We start from the raw sequence: 18,396 nt of genomic DNA, 5'->3' as shown, positions 1-18,396 counted from the left end.
GATAGTTTCTTCAGTTTTGGGGTATTATTTATAACAATGTATGGAGGGTAGGGGAGATGATGGCATATGAATTTAAGGATGCCAAAAAATAAGGAAAAGATACTCTTTCAACAGTCTGGTCAACTTCATATTTATTTAACAAAAATATAACAAAAAATCCCTCTAATCTTTACCTCATACTTTATATAAAAATGAACTCAAAATAGGTCACAAAACTAAATATAGTAAAAACCATATTTGGCACTGGAGATATGACTCAGTAGTTAAGAACTCTTCCTATCCTTCCTTAGCACCCATGTCAGACGGCTCACAACTCAACTGCCTGTAAATCCAGTTTCAGTGAGCCTGACATTTTCTGTTCTCTGTACATGTGTACACACACACACACACACACACACACACACACACACACACACACACACACACCCCACACATGGCATAGACACACAGATCCATGCATAAGTACATATAAAATAATAATTTAAATCAAAAACATAAAAGCATACAACTTCTTGTAGAAAAAGCAAGAATTTTTTTTCTTTTTTTCTTTCAAGCTTGCTTCACATGTCTATCCCAGATCCTTTTCCCTCCTCTCCTCCCTCGCCCCCCACCAGCTCTCTCAGGACCCCACCCCATTCCCCAGGGAGGGTGAGACCCTCTGTGGGGGATCCCCATAGTCTGCCATTTCATCCAGGGAAGGGCCCAGGCCCTTCACCAAGAGATCAGGCTGAGAGAGCATCCCTCACTGTGGGAGGGGCATCTAAAGTCCATCTGTATGCCTGGGACGAACACCAATCCACTGCCCAAGGTCCAGGCCTCCTCACTGACACCCACAATCAGAGAGCCTGGATTAGTCCCATGCTGGTCTCCCAGCCAGAAGGCAGGGGTCCATGAAAATAATGCTGCTATGAACATAGTGTAACAGACATCCATGTTGTATCAATGTGCATCTTTTGGGTATATGCCTAAGATTGGAATCACTGGGTCATGTGGTAGACTGATTCCCATTTTCCTGAGGAATCTCCATACTGATTTCCAAAGTGGCTGTACGAGTTGGCACTCCCACCAGCAGTGGAGGAGTGTTCCCCTCACTCCACATCCTCTCCAGCATAAACTGTCATTGGTGTTTTTGATTTTAGCCATTCTGACAGGAGTAAGATGGTATCTCAGAGTTGTTTTGATTTACATTTCCCTAATGGCTAAGGATGTTGAGCACTTTCTTAAGTGTCTCTCAGCCATTTTAGACTCCTCCATTGAAAATTCTCTATTTGGTTCTGTATCCCACTATTTAATTGGATCCTTTGGGGTTTTGGAGACTTGCTTCTTGAGTTCTTTGTGAATTTTGGAGATAAGCCCTCTGTCGGATAAGGGGTTTGTGAATATATTGTCCAATTCTGTGGGCTGCCATTTTGTCTTGTTGACTGTGTCCTTTGCCTTACAGAAGCTTTTTAGTTTCAGTAGGTCCCATTTGTTAAGTGTCGATCTCAGTGTCTGTGCTACAGGAGTTATGTTCAGGAAGTGATCTTCTGAACCAATTTGTTCAAGAGTACCTCCTACTTTCTCTTCTAAGTGGTTCAGTGTGGCTGGATTTATGTTGAGGTCTCTGATCCATTTGGACTTAAGTTTTCTGCATGGTGATAGACATGGATCTATCTGTAGTCTTCTACATGCCAGCATCCAGTTATGCCAGCACCATTTGTTGAAGATGCTTTCTTTTTTCCATTGTATAATTTTAGCTTCTTTGTCAAAAATCAAGTGTTTATAAGTAGGTGTATGGGTTAATATCAGGGTTTTCAATTTGATTCCATTGGTCTTCCTGTCTATTTTTGTGCCAATACCAAGCTGTATTTAGGACTATAGCAATGTAATACAGCTTGAAGTCAGGGATGGTGATGCCTCCAGATGTTGCCTTGTTGATCAGGGTTGTTTTGGCTATCCTGGGTCTTTTATTTTCTATATAAAGTTGATTATTGTTCTTTCAAGGTCTGTGAAGAATTGTGCCGGTATTTTGATGGGGATTGTGTTGAATCTGTAGATTGCTTTGGCAAGATTGCCATTTTTACTATATTTATCCTACCTATCCAAGAGCATGGGAGATCTTTCCATTTTCAGGTGTCTTCTTTAATTTCTTTCTTTAAGGACTCAAAGTTCCTGCTATACAGGTCTTTCACTTGTTTGGTTAGCATTAACCCAAGATAATTTATGTTGTTTGGGGCTATTGTAAAGGGTGATGTTTCTCTTATTTCTTTCTCAGCCCATTTATCATCTGTATGTAATAGGGCTACTGATTTTTTTGAATTAATCTTGTATCCTGCCACTTTGCTGAAGGTGTTTATCAGCTCTCGGAGTTCCCATGTAGAGTTTTTTGGATCACTTATGTAAACTATCATATCATCTGAAAATAGTGAAATTTTGACTTCTTCCTTTCCTTTGTATCCACTTGATCTCCTTTTGTTGTCTTATTGCTCTAGCTAGAACTTCAAGCACTATGTTGAAGAGATATGGAGAGAGTGGACATCCCTGTCTTGTTCCTGATTTTAGAGGAATTGCGTTGAGTTTCTTTCCATTTAGTTTAATGTTAGCTGTTGGTTTACTGTATATTGATTTTATTATGTTCAGGCATATTTCTGTTATCCCTGATCTCTCCAAGATCTTTATCTTGAAGGGGTGTTGGATTTTGTCAACTGCTTTTTCAGCATAGAGTGAGATGATCATGTGGTTTTTCCTTTGCAGTCTGTTTGTGAATTGTATTGATAGATTTTCATTAGTTGAACCATCCCTGCATCCCTGGGGTGAAGCCTACTTGTTCATGGTGGATGATTTTTCTGATGTATTCTTGAATTCGATTTGCTAGAATTTTGCATCAGTGATCATGAGGGCTATTATTCTGTAGTTCTCTTTCTTAGTTGTATCTTTGGGTGGCTTGGTTACCAAAGTAATTGTAGCCTCGTAAAAAGAGTTTGGAAATGAACTTCCTGCTTCTATTTTGTGGAACACTTTGAGAATTATTGGAATTAGCTCTTCTTTGAATTTCTGGTAGAATTCTGCACTGAAACCATCTGGTCCTGGGCTTTTTTTTTTTTTTTGGTTGGGAGACTTTTGATGACTGCTTCTATCTCATTAGGGGTTATACCTCTGTTTAGCTTGCTTATCTGTTCTTGATTTAATTTTGGCAAGTGATATTTATCCAGAAAATTGTCCATTTCCTTTAAATTTTTTAATTTTGTGGAGTACAGGTTTTCAAAGTATGACCTGAAGATTCTCTGCATTTCCTCAGTGTCCATTGTTATGTCCCCCTTTTCATTTCTAATTTTGTTAATTAGCATGCTCTCTCTCTCTGCCTTTTGGTTATTTTGAATAAAGGTTTGACTATCTTTTTGATATTCTCAGATAACCAACTCTTTGTTTCATTGATTCTTTGAAATGTTTTCCTGGTTTCTACTTTGTTGATTTCAGCCCTCAATTTGATTATTTCCTGGCATCTACTCCTCCTGGGTGAGTTTACTTCTTTTTGTTCTAGAGCTTTCAGTTGTGCTGTTAATTGTCTAGTGTAACTATTCTCCAGTTTCTTTATGTGGGCACATAGTGCTTTGAACTTTCCTCTCAGTACTGCTTTCAGAGTGTTCCATAAGTTTGGGTATGTTGTGTCTTTATTCTCATTGAATTCCAGGAAGTGCTTAATTTCTTTTTTTATTTCTTCCTTGACTCAGGGATGGTGTAATTGTGCATTGTTCAATTTCCATGAGTTTGTAGGGTTTCTGCAAATTGTGTTGTTGCTGAATTCTAATTTTAAAGCATGGTGGTCTGATAAGATACAGGGGGTTATTCCAGTTTTTTTTGTATCTGTGTAAGTTTGCTATGTTTCCAATTATGTAGTCTATTTTAGAGAAGGTTCCATGTGGAGCTGAGAAGAAGGTATATTCCTTTGTGTTTGGATGGAATGTTCTACAGATGTCTGTTAATCCCAATTGGGTCATAATTTCTATTAGTTCTTTTGTTAAGTTTCTCTCTGGAGGTCCTGTCTAGTGAAGAGAGCCTAGTGTTGAAGTCTACTACTACTAGTGTGTGAGATTTTATGTGAGATTTGAGCTTTAGTAATGTTGCTTTTACGAATGTGGGTGCCTTTGTATTTGGGGCATAGATGTTCAGAATTGAGACTTTATCCTGGTGAACTTTTCCTGTGATGAATATGAAATACCCTTCTTCATCTCTTTTGATTGATTTTATTTTGAAGTCTAATTTGTTGGATATTAGGATTGCTACATCAGCTTATTTCTTGGGTCTGTTTGCTTGGAAAATCTTTTTCCCAACCCTTTACTCTGAGATACCGTCTGTCTTTGATGTTGAGATGTGTTTCTTGTATACAACAGAAGGATGGGTTCTGTCTTTGTATCCATTCTGTTAGTCTGTGTCTTTTTATAGGCAAGTTGAGACCGTTGACATTGAGGGATATTAATGACCATTGATTGTTGATTCTTGTTTGTTTGGATTTATTGGTAGTGGTGTTATTGTGTGTGGATTCCTCTCCCTTTTTCTTTTGGTGTTTGGTAAAGTGGGTTTATCTATTGCCTATGTTTTTGTGGTTAGTGTATTTATATTCATTAGGTTGAAGTTTTCCTTCCAGTACTTTCTGTAGGGTTGGATTTGTGGATATGTATTGTTTAAATCTGGTTTTGTCATGGAATATCTTGTTTTCTCTATCTATGGTTATTGAAAGCTTTGCTGGGTACAGTAGTCTGGGCTGGCATCCTTGTTCCCTTAGTGTTTGTAGGACATCTATCCAGGACCTTCTGACTTTCATAGTTTCCATTGAGAAGTCAGGTGCAATTTGGATAGGTCTGCTTTATATGTTACTTGGCCTTTTTCCTTAGCTGCTCTTAATATTTTCTCTTTATTCTGTATGTTTGATGTTTTGATTATTATGTAGCGAGGGAACTTTTTTCTGGTCCAGTCTATTTGGTGTTCTGTATGATTCTTGTAGTTTCATAGGCATACCCTTCTTTAGGTTAGGGAAATTTTCCTCTATGATTTTGTTGAATATGTTTTCTGTACCTTTGAGCCATATTTCTGCGCTTTCTTCTATATCTATTATTCTCAGGTTTGGCTTCTTCATGGTGTCCCATATTTCCTATATATTTTGTGTTAAGGATTTGTTGGACTTGAGATTTTCTTTGGTCGATGACTGTATATCCTCTAATGAGTCTTCAACACCTGAGATTCTCTCTTCCATCTCTTGTAAGAACAGGCTTCTAAGTTTATCTCCTGCAAGCACAATAGGACAGCATGTTCAAAGTCAGTGGTCAAGGTGGGAGAAGTTCTTTTCCCAAGAGGCCATTAACTGAGGAGAGAATGGACTCCAGGAGTGACATCAGTTCCTGACATTTTTTCAGGAAAGCTTGGTGCTGTCAGGAGCAATTGTGTCTCATGTCATCAGAGTACTAACATTAAAACATTTAAATGGTGAGCCGGGCGGTGGTAGCGCATGCCTTTAATCCCAGCACTTGGGAGGCAGAGGCAGGCAGATCTCTGTGTGTTCAAGGCTAGGCTGGATCGACAGCCTCCAAAATAATACAGAGAAACCCTGTCTCATAAAACAAAAAAAAAAACATTTAAATGGCATATTCTGCAGATCTATGAATTGTTTAGAGATAATATCTGTGTCTGACTAATGTCATAGGTAAGAAACATGGGTGGTCAAAGTTTGTAATTCTCAGAAACATGATTGTACAATGCCTGAAGCTTCCCAAAATAATTTAGCAAGGACAATGACTTCAAAAAATGTAACTATATACATATATATGAGTCTCACTAATAGAGATAAAACTGAAATGTCTTGACTAGAGTTAGAACTATAAAGTGCAATATGATAAAATATCCAAAGTTGTATCAATATACAAAATTTATATACATCAAGATAGTTTTATATTTGTGTGCAAAACATCATAAACAGAAAGAAGCCCCGAAACAGTCTACGTACAATAATCTAACAATTTAAGGTATCTATAGCTAATAGTTGCTAAAGTTAGCTCATTAGAAAATATCTTAGTCTACCTATATCCCATCCTAACCATACCTTTCCCATCCATACCCTTAAACTTGCCTAAAAGAGATACCCGAGTCTGAGCATCACCCAGCCCTAAACAACTAAAATCAACCCTATGCAGGTGAGTACTATCCTGTAAAGCCAACAGTAGAAAAAAGGGTCATGTTTTCTTAGTATTATTTCTTGCTGAAATGGGATGATAAACTCCATGGGATCCTGTAGGAAAACAAATTAAAGCAGCAAAAGGTTTCAAGAGGACTAGCTGTAACATTTGTAGCTGGTTTCTGTGTGGCAGGAGATGCTTGATTGAAGTTCTTATCTGAAGTTTGGGCCAGGGTGTAATAAGAATAAGAAGGTGCACCATTTCATCTAGCTAGTCTGGAGTTGTCTCAAGCCTTATTGTCCCAAATTGGTTTTAGGGTGGTGTTTGCCAGTTCAAAGGCATCAAGTTGAATCGAGTGGAATCGATGAAGTGGGGCCCATTTTCTTTCCAGGGAGTTCAAAGATTGCTGTTAGGAAATTTTTTGTTCACTGTGGAGGAATTAAACATTAATATCAGTACAGAAAGTTTAACTTCCATAGGCAAACATACAGGGAAAGGTAACAATAAAGATGAAATTAAGAATGAGGAAAATTAGGATTTTAGAGAATACAGAGTTAAGACAGTGTTAGTCCTAGATTTTGTTTTCTTGTGTCTTACACTAATGGCCTTTTGATATGAGACAGAAACTCTGAATTTTATTTAAACAACATGTTTGAATTTGTAGAAGGAGGGCCAAGTCCAACTCCAAAGCCAGGTTTGATTTTTATGTGAATAGGGACTCCGATAGTGCTGGGAAGCAGGGAAACAGAAGACAAACGTTTACTATAAATATTTTACCATACATCAAATTCTTCTTTGTATGATGGTTCTTGCTGTATCTATCCTCTCTTCTCTAGGCATCTACACATGTAGTGTCTTTTTGCTTTTTGGAGATGGGTTTTCCTGTTAAGGCAAGAAGAAAACACTCGCCCTACCTTTGTGAAGTCTCTATGCAACTCGTGGGATATATCTTGGTGAATGACCTATCATTTCTACTCATCAAGGGGTTTCTCCTGTTCAAACTGTGTCTTGATCAACTTTTATGGTACTCAAAGCTTTTCTTCTCCCGTAGAAACAAAGGCAAAATCCCTATCCCAATGTAATACCTATCCTAGTTTCTATACTGAGGTCAATACATCCTTGAAGTACAATGGCTGATTTAGTTCAGAAGTTTTTTTTTCTATTGTCCAGTGTCTTTCTGCAGCTGTTTTTCTTTTCTAATGGTATTAAAGCATTATTTAATCTGTGCTTGGGGAGTCTTTGTTCCACCTGCCTGTTTATAGAGCATTTCTTTTAAAGTGGTATGAGATCAACCACTGCTTGTCCTGTAGGATTGTGTAGTATACCAGCTATGCGTTTTATGTTATAATCGTTAAAAAACTGTTTGAATTTGGAGAGACATGTTGGAGCATTGTCAGTTTTTATTTGTGCAGGTATACCCATAATTATCCATTACTTCTAATAGGTATGTGATAACAGAATCAGCCTTTTCAGAGCTCAGAGCAGTGGCCCATTAAAATCCTGAAAATGTGTCCATTGTATGGTGAACATGTTTTAATTTTCCAAATTCTGCAAAGTGAAACACATCCATTTGCCAAATTTTATTTCTATGTATACCTTTGCCTGCTGTTAATGGAGTGTGGTTCTAGAATGAACAAGTGAGACATTTCTTTTCTATTTCCTAGCTTTGTTACCAAGTGATGGAAGAATCCTTTTTTAAACCTTTGCTATTCACATGGTGTTTTTATGAAATTCTGAGGCCTCTAGCACACTTGCTATTAACAGTCAATCTCATGCTTGCCTTATGCTATAAGATCTGGCAGACTCATGGGATCTGATGTGTTATATATATAGGATGATTCCTATTCCTGATTGTCCAGTTAAGGCTCTGGCTATCACCTAAGCTTACCCTCCAACCATTTCTCCAAGAAAAATGAGCAACATGTACATCAACCACAGTTATTCCCAGAAGTTATTCACCATTACACTTCAGAATGTCTCAAAAAAAGAGCTATGGTAGTCCAACTGTCAGGTCACACAACTGATCCACGGAAACAATACAGACCATATATAGAACCCTTTGTTTCCCCGCTAATGATCATAGGGAACTCCTTATAATAATATAGGAACAAGCTAAGCAGAGAAAGCAGTATACCAGGATTGAGGGGCATGGATACTTGGACAATGTTTTTCATGGAATTTATTTGTGCCTTCAGGGTTGTGGTGCTTTGAATGAGAATGGCCCCCCACCTTGTTTGGTGACTATTAAGCATAACATAGTTGCTAAATGACTATTCTTGTCATTCTGAGAAGTATAGAGAGGCAGTTGGCTTCTGATGGCGAGGTTTATCATGGGACAAATGCCAAGTTTCTTCTCATACTTCATGGCAGTGTTAGGCAAGCCCCATGCTATTTGGAGCCAGTACTTTGAGTACCATCTTTTTACCACATACCTTGTATCTCAGTGCTTCTATTGCTGTGACAAGACACCATGACCACAGCAACTCTTATAAAGGAAAAACATTTAATTGGTGTGGCTTACAGTTTCAGAGGTTTAGCCCATTATCAACTTGGTATAACATGATGGTGTGCAGGCAGACATGGTGCCGGAAAAGGAGTTGAGAGCCCTGCATCTTGACTTACAGGCAACAGGAAGTGATCTTAGATACTAGGCATGGCTTGAGCATATATGAGACCTCAGAGCCCACCCCCACAGTGATATACTTCCTTCAACAAGACCATACCTCCCCCAGCAAGGCCACACCTCCTAATAGTGCCACTGCCTATGAGCTTATGGGTGCCAATTACAGTTGTATCACCACACTTTCTTTTGATTGGCACAATGCTGTACCTAGTAAAAGCTGAGGAAGGATTGTAAAAGATGACTGTCTGGTCTCAATAAGAGCATTGGTGGAATTCCATTCGTACTAGAATTCATGTCTAAACCATTATGTCCATTTTGTAAAAACTCGCGTCTCTGCTGCTTACGGCTTTTCCTGGTTTTCAGGAGAACGCCATTCACTGTTGTCCATGAAAGTGGCTTCTTTGCTGTATCCAGTTGCATAGTAGTGGGCTCTGGACACGCCTCGGTCTAACACTGCTCGTCTCACAGGTGCTGGATGGTGGTGATGGCACTTGCTCTTAAAACCCTCCTGACGGTGTATTTCTCAAGTCTTGCAAATAGGTTTATGGAGGAATACATTTAAACTTAGCCCTTTTGAAAAGAATCCCCTATGCATTTTTGAGGGGAAGGTAAAGAAACACATGGATTTACCTAAGTGGGTGCTTTTATGAAATTTTGGTATATTGCATATTTCAGTCATTCTTCCATTATTTTCACCACGTTTCTGTTTCTATAATAGATGATTCAACACGTGTTCCTCTTGGAAAAAACAAGAACTACATCAATGCTAGTTACATTAAAATAGTAAATCATGAAGAAGAGTATTTTTATATTGCTACGCAAGGACCAATGCCAGAAACTATAGAAGACTTTTGGCAAATGGTTATGGAAAATAATTGTAATGTTATTGCTATGATAACCAGAGAGATAGAAGGTGGAGTTATCAAGTGTCACAGTTACTGGCCCATTTCTCTAAAGGAGCCATTGGAATTGAAACACTTTCGCATCCTTCTGGAGAACTGGCAAATAACTCAATATTTCATCATTCGGGTATTTCAAATTGTGAAGAAGTCCGTAAGTCTGAAAATGCTGCTGGTAGATGCATGTTTTATGATATAAGCTGATGTGTTATGACTGGGGTGGAGTATATACTAAGGGTATGCCGTGTTTTGTTGATACTACTGGGAGATCTGTTCTTTTCTGAAGGGAAACAGGAGCTATGGATCTGGGGGAGAGGGGAGCAGGGGTGTTGGGAGGAGTGGAGGGAGAGGAGGCTGTGATTGGTATGAAGAATAAATAAAAAGAAAATAAAAAAGAACGTTTGACAGTGGTGATGGCACATGCCTTTAATCCCTGCACTCGGGAGGCAGAGGTAGGAAGATATCTGTGAGTTTGAGGCCAGCCTGGCCTACAGAGAGAGTTCCAGGACAACTAGCGCTACATAGAGAGACCCTGTCTCTAAAAGAAAAAAAAAAGTAACTTTTTATCTCTTTTTTCCTAGAAACAAAGCTATGATTTTTCAGTTATGCTTAGCCAAATTTTGGAGAGAAAAGAAAATGGAAAGGGGAAAAGCAGGGTGGCAGGGTGGGTACTAGATATTGCTGGTCCTCTGATGACTTCGGTGGCTTCTGTCAAGTATGGCAGCCATGCAGTGAGTTTGTCAAGGGTGCTCACTACTGCTGGACTCTAGTGCTATGCAGTGAACAGTGAGGTAATCTGTATTCTCCCATCCTTGATCTGTTGTGCTAAGTGACAATGCCAAGACTCACATGTGGTGCTTTGGGAGCTGAGATGGGAAATACTTAGTGTTATCTGGAGTTTGAAAAAAGGACTCCTGAAGGTAACATCACACCTGGATTGTGAAGGCTCTAGATGAGAATGAAAGAAAACAATTGAAAAAGAGAGATATGAATAAGTTAAATGCCACGAGCATAAGTTTGTTCATTAGGAAGGAACAAAGGGGAATAAGTGTGGCTGTAGATGGAAATCGGGAGCAGCTAGAACATGAAATGCCCTATTTCTGCAGAACAACAAGGAATTTATGGCTGGTAACTGGGATGAAACACCCACAGATGGGATTGTTGTTTGTCTTGTTTTTAAGTAAAACCACCAGACTTACCAGGGGCTTAGGACTTGTGACTAAGACACAAAGAGGATTTTGAAGCCATGCTGATCATGCATGAGTTTGGCTGCTGTGCCAGAATCCTTCTGAATGTGTCAGAAGGAAGGTGGTAGCTTAGGGTTTGGAAGGCATGCATTCAAATCCGAGTTCTACAGTGGACGCCTTGTGGCCTAGCATATACTTCCCAGCCCTCCCAATTCTGGCCTCTAAAAATAGCACTTTTACCTTAGAATGCTACAGGGATTAAATTAGATAACCCATGGGACGCTCCTGCCACTTCACCTGGTGAGGATCAAGTGTTGGATTACTGCCTCCTAAGAGCACTCTTGTTTTTATTGTTTTCATTATTGTGTTCTACTTTTTTTTTTTTTTTTTTGGTTTTTCAAGACAGGGTTTCTCTGTAGCTTTGGAGGCTGTCCTGGAACTCATCACTTTGTAGACCAGGCTGGCCTCGAACTCACAGAGATCCGCTTGCCTCTGCCTCCCGAGTGCTGGGATTAAAGGCCTGCGCCACCAACGCCCAGCGTGTTCTACTTTTTTAAATGGAGAAAAGCTGGTTCTGAAGCTAATTCTGGCAAATTGCAGAGTTTCTGTAAATATCAAAATTAGTACTCTGAGTGCTCTGTATACCATGTGCATGATCTATACCATCACAGTCAGTCATTGTTGGTGATACATTAGGAATGGATGGAAATGAAATCTGTAACACAAACATCAATAACCCTCTCTGTGTCTCTCTAACAGACAGGAATGAGTCACTGTGTAAAACACTTGCAGTTCACCAAATGGCCAGACCATGGCACTCCTGCCTCAGCAGATTTTTTCATAAAATATGTCCGTTATGTGAGGAAGAGCCACATTACAGGACCCCTGGTTGTTCACTGCAGTGCGGGCGTAGGCCGAACGGGGGTGTTCTTATGTGTGGATGTTGTGTTCTGTGCCATCGAGAAAAACTATTCAGTAAGTGTGCGATGAAGCAGATGAACTGATTGATAACTTTGTCTGAACACGGTTCTTAACAGCCTAGTGTCCTGAAAGACTGGTCTGGACCAGCGTAGCACATCAGGTGCTCAGTAGCTTAGGAGGTCTGACTCTCACTGGGCTTGATACAGTCTCCTGGCAATGGTGGTGAGGAACAAGTGTATTATATAAATAATTGGCTAGGATAGTATAGGAATGGATACTAAGTATTTATTCATTTCCTTTCTTTGTGTGGCTCTAATGGCTTCAGTATTTTGCTCGGTAATTTCATTCTACAAAATATAAGCAGTAAGTCACATTAGTGCTACCATGCTTTGACTTTATAGTTTAGAACTAGGTGCATTTGTCAGCAGTGCAAACACAGCTTGACAAGAGTGAAACTCGTCTGTGGTGGCATGCTCCTCTCAGACATACACAGACCGAATCACGGTTGGTGTTTCCAGATGCATTCACTACCAGCAATAGTGTCACTCCTCATTAGCCAGTTCTCAAATGTATCATCCTAGAGCATCATTAAAATAACTGTCTTTTGCCATCTGTTTACCAAAATCTCAAAGAAAGAAATCAGTAGTTTTAACCAGTTTTGATGACAATATATTTTTTTTATTGTTAACAATTCAAACCCTATTTTGTAAGAAGTCTGCTGAGCAGTAATGTGTGAAATCTCCTTTTGTTGGCTTTATAATTTAATACTCTATAAAATAGTCCTTTTGTTCTTATAAAAACATTCTTCTTATTATGAATGGCTATTAAGTTAATGGTTCATTGTTAGCCAGCACATCTTTGTAAATAATACAAGTGTGGTTTTAGCAAGCAATAATTATTATAAAACTCAGTTATAGGAGGAGTCTCAATTCCTCTAGAATTTGCATGAACTCTTTTAGTTTTCATTTCTTCTTAGTCACTTAACATTTTTTGTTGTTCACAGTCAAGCCTTGATGCAGAGGGGAGGGGCTTGGTCCTGCCTCAACGTAATGTACCAGGCTTTGTTGAGGCCCCATGAGAGGACTTAATCCTTTGGAAGAGTGGATAGGGGGAGGTGGAGGGGAGCAGAAGGATAGGAGGGAGGGGAAACTGTGGTTGTTATGTAAAATGAATAAAAAAATTAAAATAAAAAATTGGAAAAAAGATAACTCAGCAAAGCTTTTGCCATCAATAAATTAAGGTTGAGAACTGCAGATTTATTACCATAATTTTACCTAGCACTAACTTATAATTTAAAAGTTTCTAAATAGATAGAAATTTTAATTTTAATGATTTCTCCTTAGTTTTTCTTTTTGTGTATCATGTTTCAAATATTAACTCTAGGAACTTTATTCTGAGGAAACTTTCCACTGTTTTCCAAGAATTCAAGTTTTATATTTTGTACCTTAGTCCATACTCCATGTTGGCCATGTAAAGCATAAGATTTTGGTTGGGATTTTACCTATTTATTTATTGAGTATGGATAACTAGTCATTCCAAGATCATTGTTGAAAAGATTATTCTTCCTACATAGAATTACTGATATACCTTTATTTAAAATCATTTGGAGTATTCCCATGGGACTATTCTGGCTCTGTAGTCTGTTCTATTATCTATGTGTCTTATTTTACTGCCAGTATCAACTTTTGGATCTCTGTAACTATCTAAAATATCTAATAATTTTTTTTGGTTTTCTGAGACAGGGTTTCTCTGCATTGTTTTGGAGGCTGTCCTGGAACTCACTCTGTAGACCAGGCTGGCCTCGAACGCACAGAGATCCTCATGCCTCTGCCTCCCGAGTGCTGGGATTAAAGGCGTGCACCACCACCACCCGGCTAAAATATCTAATATTATATAAATTATTCCTTATACTTTATTTATACATTTAAAAATTGTCTTAGCCAGTTCAGAGTCTGTGTTTTCAAATAAAAAATTTATTACTAGTTTGTGTCTTAGTTAGGATTTCTGTTGCTGCAATAAAACGCCATGACCAAAAACATCTTCAGGAGAAAAGGGTTTATTTCAGCTTACAGTTCCATGTCACACACAGTTCATCACTGGTAGAAATCTGGCAGAAAGAAATTCAAGACTGGAACCAGAGGCAGGAGGAGTGCTGCCCAGGGATGGCGTGACCGGCAATGGGCTAGGCCTTCCCACGTCCATCACTGGTCAAGAAAGTACACCACAGGCTTGCTTATGGGCCAGTCTTATGGAGGCATTTGCTGAGTTAAGAGTTCTTTCCAGATATGTCTCTAACCTCTGTCAAGCTGACATAAAACTAGTTAGCATGGCTTGCCTGACGGGATTGTGGTAAAAATTACTTGAAGTCTATATATGAATTTTTTGGGAGAACTGACATCTTTCCTCTATTTAATCAACAAATCCATGAACATACTATGTATTTCTTCATTTGTTAGGCCTTTTTTGCATTCTTTTGTAAGAATTACATAAGTTTTTGAATATAGACTGTTTATGTGTCTTGTTAAACTTATCCTATCTCATGTTCTTTGAGGAAATTATAAATCTGTTATTTTCACACATTTATTGCAATAAAAATGAAATGTAGAAATGCAAGTGACTTTTCATGTGGATTTTATGTCCTGTGACCTTGTCAAGCTCATTTATTCAGAGAGTCTTATTTATGGATTAGTTACTTATAGATGAAAGGCAGGCTAAAGATTGGTAGAAAATACTTGCAAACTATGTATCCAAGAAATCCCATGCATCTGGAATGCATAAAGAACCCTGAAAAACAATAGCTACAGTCACTACCGTGCTTGCCATGTAATCATGAGGGCCTGAGGTCAGTCTTCAGAACCCACATAAGAAGTTGAACACGGTGTCACTTGTAATCCTAGCATTTGGGAGGCAGAGATAGGTGGATCCCTAGAGATCATTGATGAGCCAATCTAGCCTAATTGTTGAGTCACAGGTCCTGGAAGGAAACTGTCTAGAAAAATAAGGTGGAAAACTCCCAAGGGACGAGACCTAAAGTTGGCTTCTAGATTCTAAATGTACATGGACCTGCACATACGTGAACACACACACACACACACACACACACACACACACACACACAAACACACACACACACAAAACCCACAAAAATATGAGGGATTATGATTAAAAAAATTAAAATATCATGTCAGCATGGCCCTATTAGCATGTGTGTACTGCACTTGCACCACACTGACTTTCCAGATGAGTTGCCTGCACCTGGGCGGGTTCATAGGCTGTTCAGCTGGTCACTCTCAGCAAGGGTCCACCACCAGTGTCCAGTTGCTGAAGAGTCTCTAGATTCTTCAGGCTTCTGGACACATGTCATTGTGGACTAACAGTAGACCTTTGTGACTTACAGTCAGTTGTCACCTGTTGTGCAGGTGCACACTACTGTGTTTCGTGACTGTTGCTAAGGTCTCTATTTGAATTGTCAAGGCTCTTTATATAAGAAACAGCTATGTTCCTGTGGCCAAGGAAGGTCTTCTGTGCTTGTCCAGAATTTTACTGTCTCTTTGAGTTCTCCCTTTGTTAGTATAAAGGGGATAATTCCTTTGGGATCATTCTTCCTCATAAATGATGGTTTGCTTCTTCCCCTTGAAAAATCGACTAAAACAAGTCTTATTCATTAGGCTGGTCTTTAAAACATGTTGTGACTGCAAAGGAGACCTTTCTAGTTACATCTTGACATTTATTTTATTAATAAATTTATTTATTTTAAAAAGGTATAGAGTACTCCTTGGCAATCTGTGTATTTGTGTTTTTCCACTGTCTGGATAATTCAGTTACTGCCATCTCATTTCAGTTCAACATTATGAACATAGTGACACAGATGCGAAAACAGCGTTATGGCATGATCCAAACAAAGGTAGGTGCTCCTCTCATACATCTAATAAGAACAGTCAAGACAGAGATCAGCATTCTGTAGCACTTTACAGTTTTTACTGTTCCGCGTAGACATTGGTGGAGTTGCTTTACTCTGATAATCTTGATAAAGTACACTAGAGTTTGTTCCATGGGTTACCCAGGGAGCAAGGGGAGGAGTTGGCATTAAAACTGACGTCACAGCCTTAGCCATAATGCCATGCTGCATAAACAGTGTATCTAATTTTATTACTAAGTTTGTAGACAGTAATATGAAATGTGTCCTTGTTTCTATCTGTCTGTCTTTCTGTTTTATCTGTTGGTTATTGGCATGTTATGAAAAGATACTTTTTATATCATATATTAGTTTGTAATCACCAGGAGAAATAAAGAGAATATTTATAATAAAAACAGTTGCCTCTGAACTGATATGTATTACTATATATCATATATGTATACTATATGTATACTAAACATAGGGATATATTTGATTATATATTTACATAAATGTTGTATGCATTTGAAATGTTAGAATTACATGAGAGACTTACAGAATTAGATTTCGATTTGCTAAAGAAAATATAAGGAAACAGATGCTGTTCAGATACTTGCCTTTTAAAGAGTCCTAGACTGAGACATTTATTTTAATTATTTATGTTCTTCATTAATTTAAAATAGATACTTGCTTAAAGAAGCTTTCAAGTGTTTGTAGATAAACGTTTGTTCTTTGAGGGTAATTTTCTTATGTGACTGAAAAAAATTACAAATATGTTCTCCAAAGGAGACACTGGTGACGATTTACTTACCATTGTGCTGTTTCTGTGTGTGTGTAGGAGCAGTATCAATTTTGTTATGAAATTGTGCTTGAAGTTCTTCAGAGTCTTCTGGCTTTGAGTTAAGAGAGACTCTGCGCCTCTCACTTGAGATTACAAGAAGCTCGTGCTGAAGGGTCCACTGGCCATGCAATTTGCCTCGGATTTTCTCTCTGAAATCTCCTGGAGGCAACGTCGCTGGGCACAGAAGGGACTCTTTTCACTTGATCCATCCTGGACAGAAGCAAAATACCCTCCCATGGTTTTCAGTGCAACAACAGTTACGTGAAACAACCTCAGTTTAGCTGTTTGGTTTAAGGGATTAGAGAGTTCAATAAAAGACTTAAATGTATTCACTAAGATTTTATTTGGAAGGGTGGCCAAAGGCCTCAGAAGATTTCTAAGTCTGTACAAGCCTTACTCTGGGAGAAATCGGGGCCAATAAACTGCAGGTTCATATCTTGACCTCTCAGGGCATTTTGCAGACATATTTGTCTGTATTCTTTAAAGAAGCTATTGTCCATACTTCCAGTTGGTAATTGAATAACTCAGAATAGATTGGTTTGTGTGCCTGTGTTTCCATGGTCCCAGAGTGCACTAGGGATTTCAAGGAAGAGACACCATTCTGGAACAGGCAGGCCCTTGTCCTGCTGCCCTGGGAAACACCTAGTGGGTGAATAGAGTCCTTCGACGCCCACACATGAACACACTGGTGAACAGCCCCAAATGAAAATACTCGTCTATCTGGAAAGTCAGTGGAAATATTTGCCAGGCCCAACTAGACTTCTTTCCTTTCCTGCCTTGATAGTTACCTACCATTCTGTCTGCTTTATCAGAAGCAAGTGTTATGTGGTACTTGCCTCTTAATCTTTAGCTAACCAATAAACTTTAATATAATGATATTGCTTTGGTTCCTGTTATACCGAATAGTTTTTTTTGAAACTAAGATCTAAGAGAAGGTTTTTTTTTTCTTTCTATTTTTTCCTTTAGAGGGCCATTAAGTCATTTCTTTCCTCTGCAGAAAGAGTTAGATGCTGGACATTGGAACTAGATTTTGGAAAACTAAATTCATAGATGTGAAAGTGAAAACTTCTTATTGTTTTTTTAAAAAAACTGTCTAGCCATTATTATACTCATCATATCAAGATTCTGCCTCAGACAATTATAGTGATTCCTTGTTAAGGGGTTTTGGTGATCAGTCATTCATAATTATAAGACACAAAGCAATTGATAAGTGTATTTGTACAGTGAATTCAGTAGTGATCAGAGCTATGAATCATATTGAAAATTCCTAAAATTATAAATCTTAAACTTCTAAGAGGCATATTGCTTTGGTTAAATGAATACTTGAATTTGTTGAATTAGAATTGATAATTCTCACTTTAAAAATAATTACATGGCATAAATTTGACTCAACTCAAGTTGATGATTATAGCTATTTATATTGTTTATATACATAATAGTTTATGCTGAACAATATTATCTTGATTATTGGATTTTAATATTTGTATTTTCATTCTGTTACTATAAGAGAATAAGCATAATATAGAACAATGCTCCCAAGATGGACTGTATGTTGTTATTAAATGAAAATCTTTACTATGTATTGCCTGAAGTATTTTTATTTATCAGGATCTTGTGATTTCTTGTGTAGAAACATTCCCCATGTCTTGATGAGCATGCTCCCTTTTTAATGTGTGTCATGTTTTTACAGCTGGACTATTTTGAGTTTTCCAGGGAATTTAAGTAAGTAAACTTGGAAGTACTGATTAAATTTGTTTTCATTTCATTCTCGAAGGTGAACTTCAAGGTAAAAACTTGCAATTAATTGGAACCCTAACTTCTGTACTAGTGTTGAGTCATTCTCCACCTAGGAAGTGAGTGTGCAACTCACATTGACACCTCTGT

At 38.3% G+C, this 18,396-nt stretch overlaps 1 protein-coding gene across 6 annotated transcripts in view; it reads left to right on the top strand.

Annotated features, from left to right (window-relative positions):
• The window catches only part of Ptpn20 (protein tyrosine phosphatase non-receptor type 20), a 76,058-nt gene extending 57,968 nt beyond the window's left edge, over nucleotides 1-18,090 (top strand). For all 6 annotated transcript variants that reach the window (XM_013118796.3, XM_021231544.2, XM_040747714.1 and 3 more), the window contains 4 exons: nucleotides 9,488-9,822; nucleotides 11,615-11,830; nucleotides 15,618-15,680; nucleotides 16,510-18,090. In XM_013118796.3, coding sequence (XP_012974250.1) covers nucleotides 9,488-9,822; nucleotides 11,615-11,830; nucleotides 15,618-15,680; nucleotides 16,510-16,575 — 680 coding nt within the window. In that variant the 3' untranslated portion in view covers nucleotides 16,576-18,090. The remainder of the gene's footprint in view (nucleotides 1-9,487; nucleotides 9,823-11,614; nucleotides 11,831-15,617; nucleotides 15,681-16,509) is intronic.
• The last annotated feature ends 306 nt before the right edge of the window (nucleotides 18,091-18,396 follow it).

The sequence above is a fragment of the Mesocricetus auratus genome, unplaced genomic scaffold, assembly GCF_017639785.1.
Source record: "Mesocricetus auratus isolate SY011 unplaced genomic scaffold, BCM_Maur_2.0 Super-Scaffold_100006, whole genome shotgun sequence".
In the NCBI taxonomy this organism is placed as follows: domain Eukaryota; kingdom Metazoa; phylum Chordata; class Mammalia; order Rodentia; family Cricetidae; genus Mesocricetus; species Mesocricetus auratus.
The sequence above is the reverse complement of the archived record's forward strand: the minus strand, read 5'-3'. Positions and strand labels throughout refer to the sequence as shown.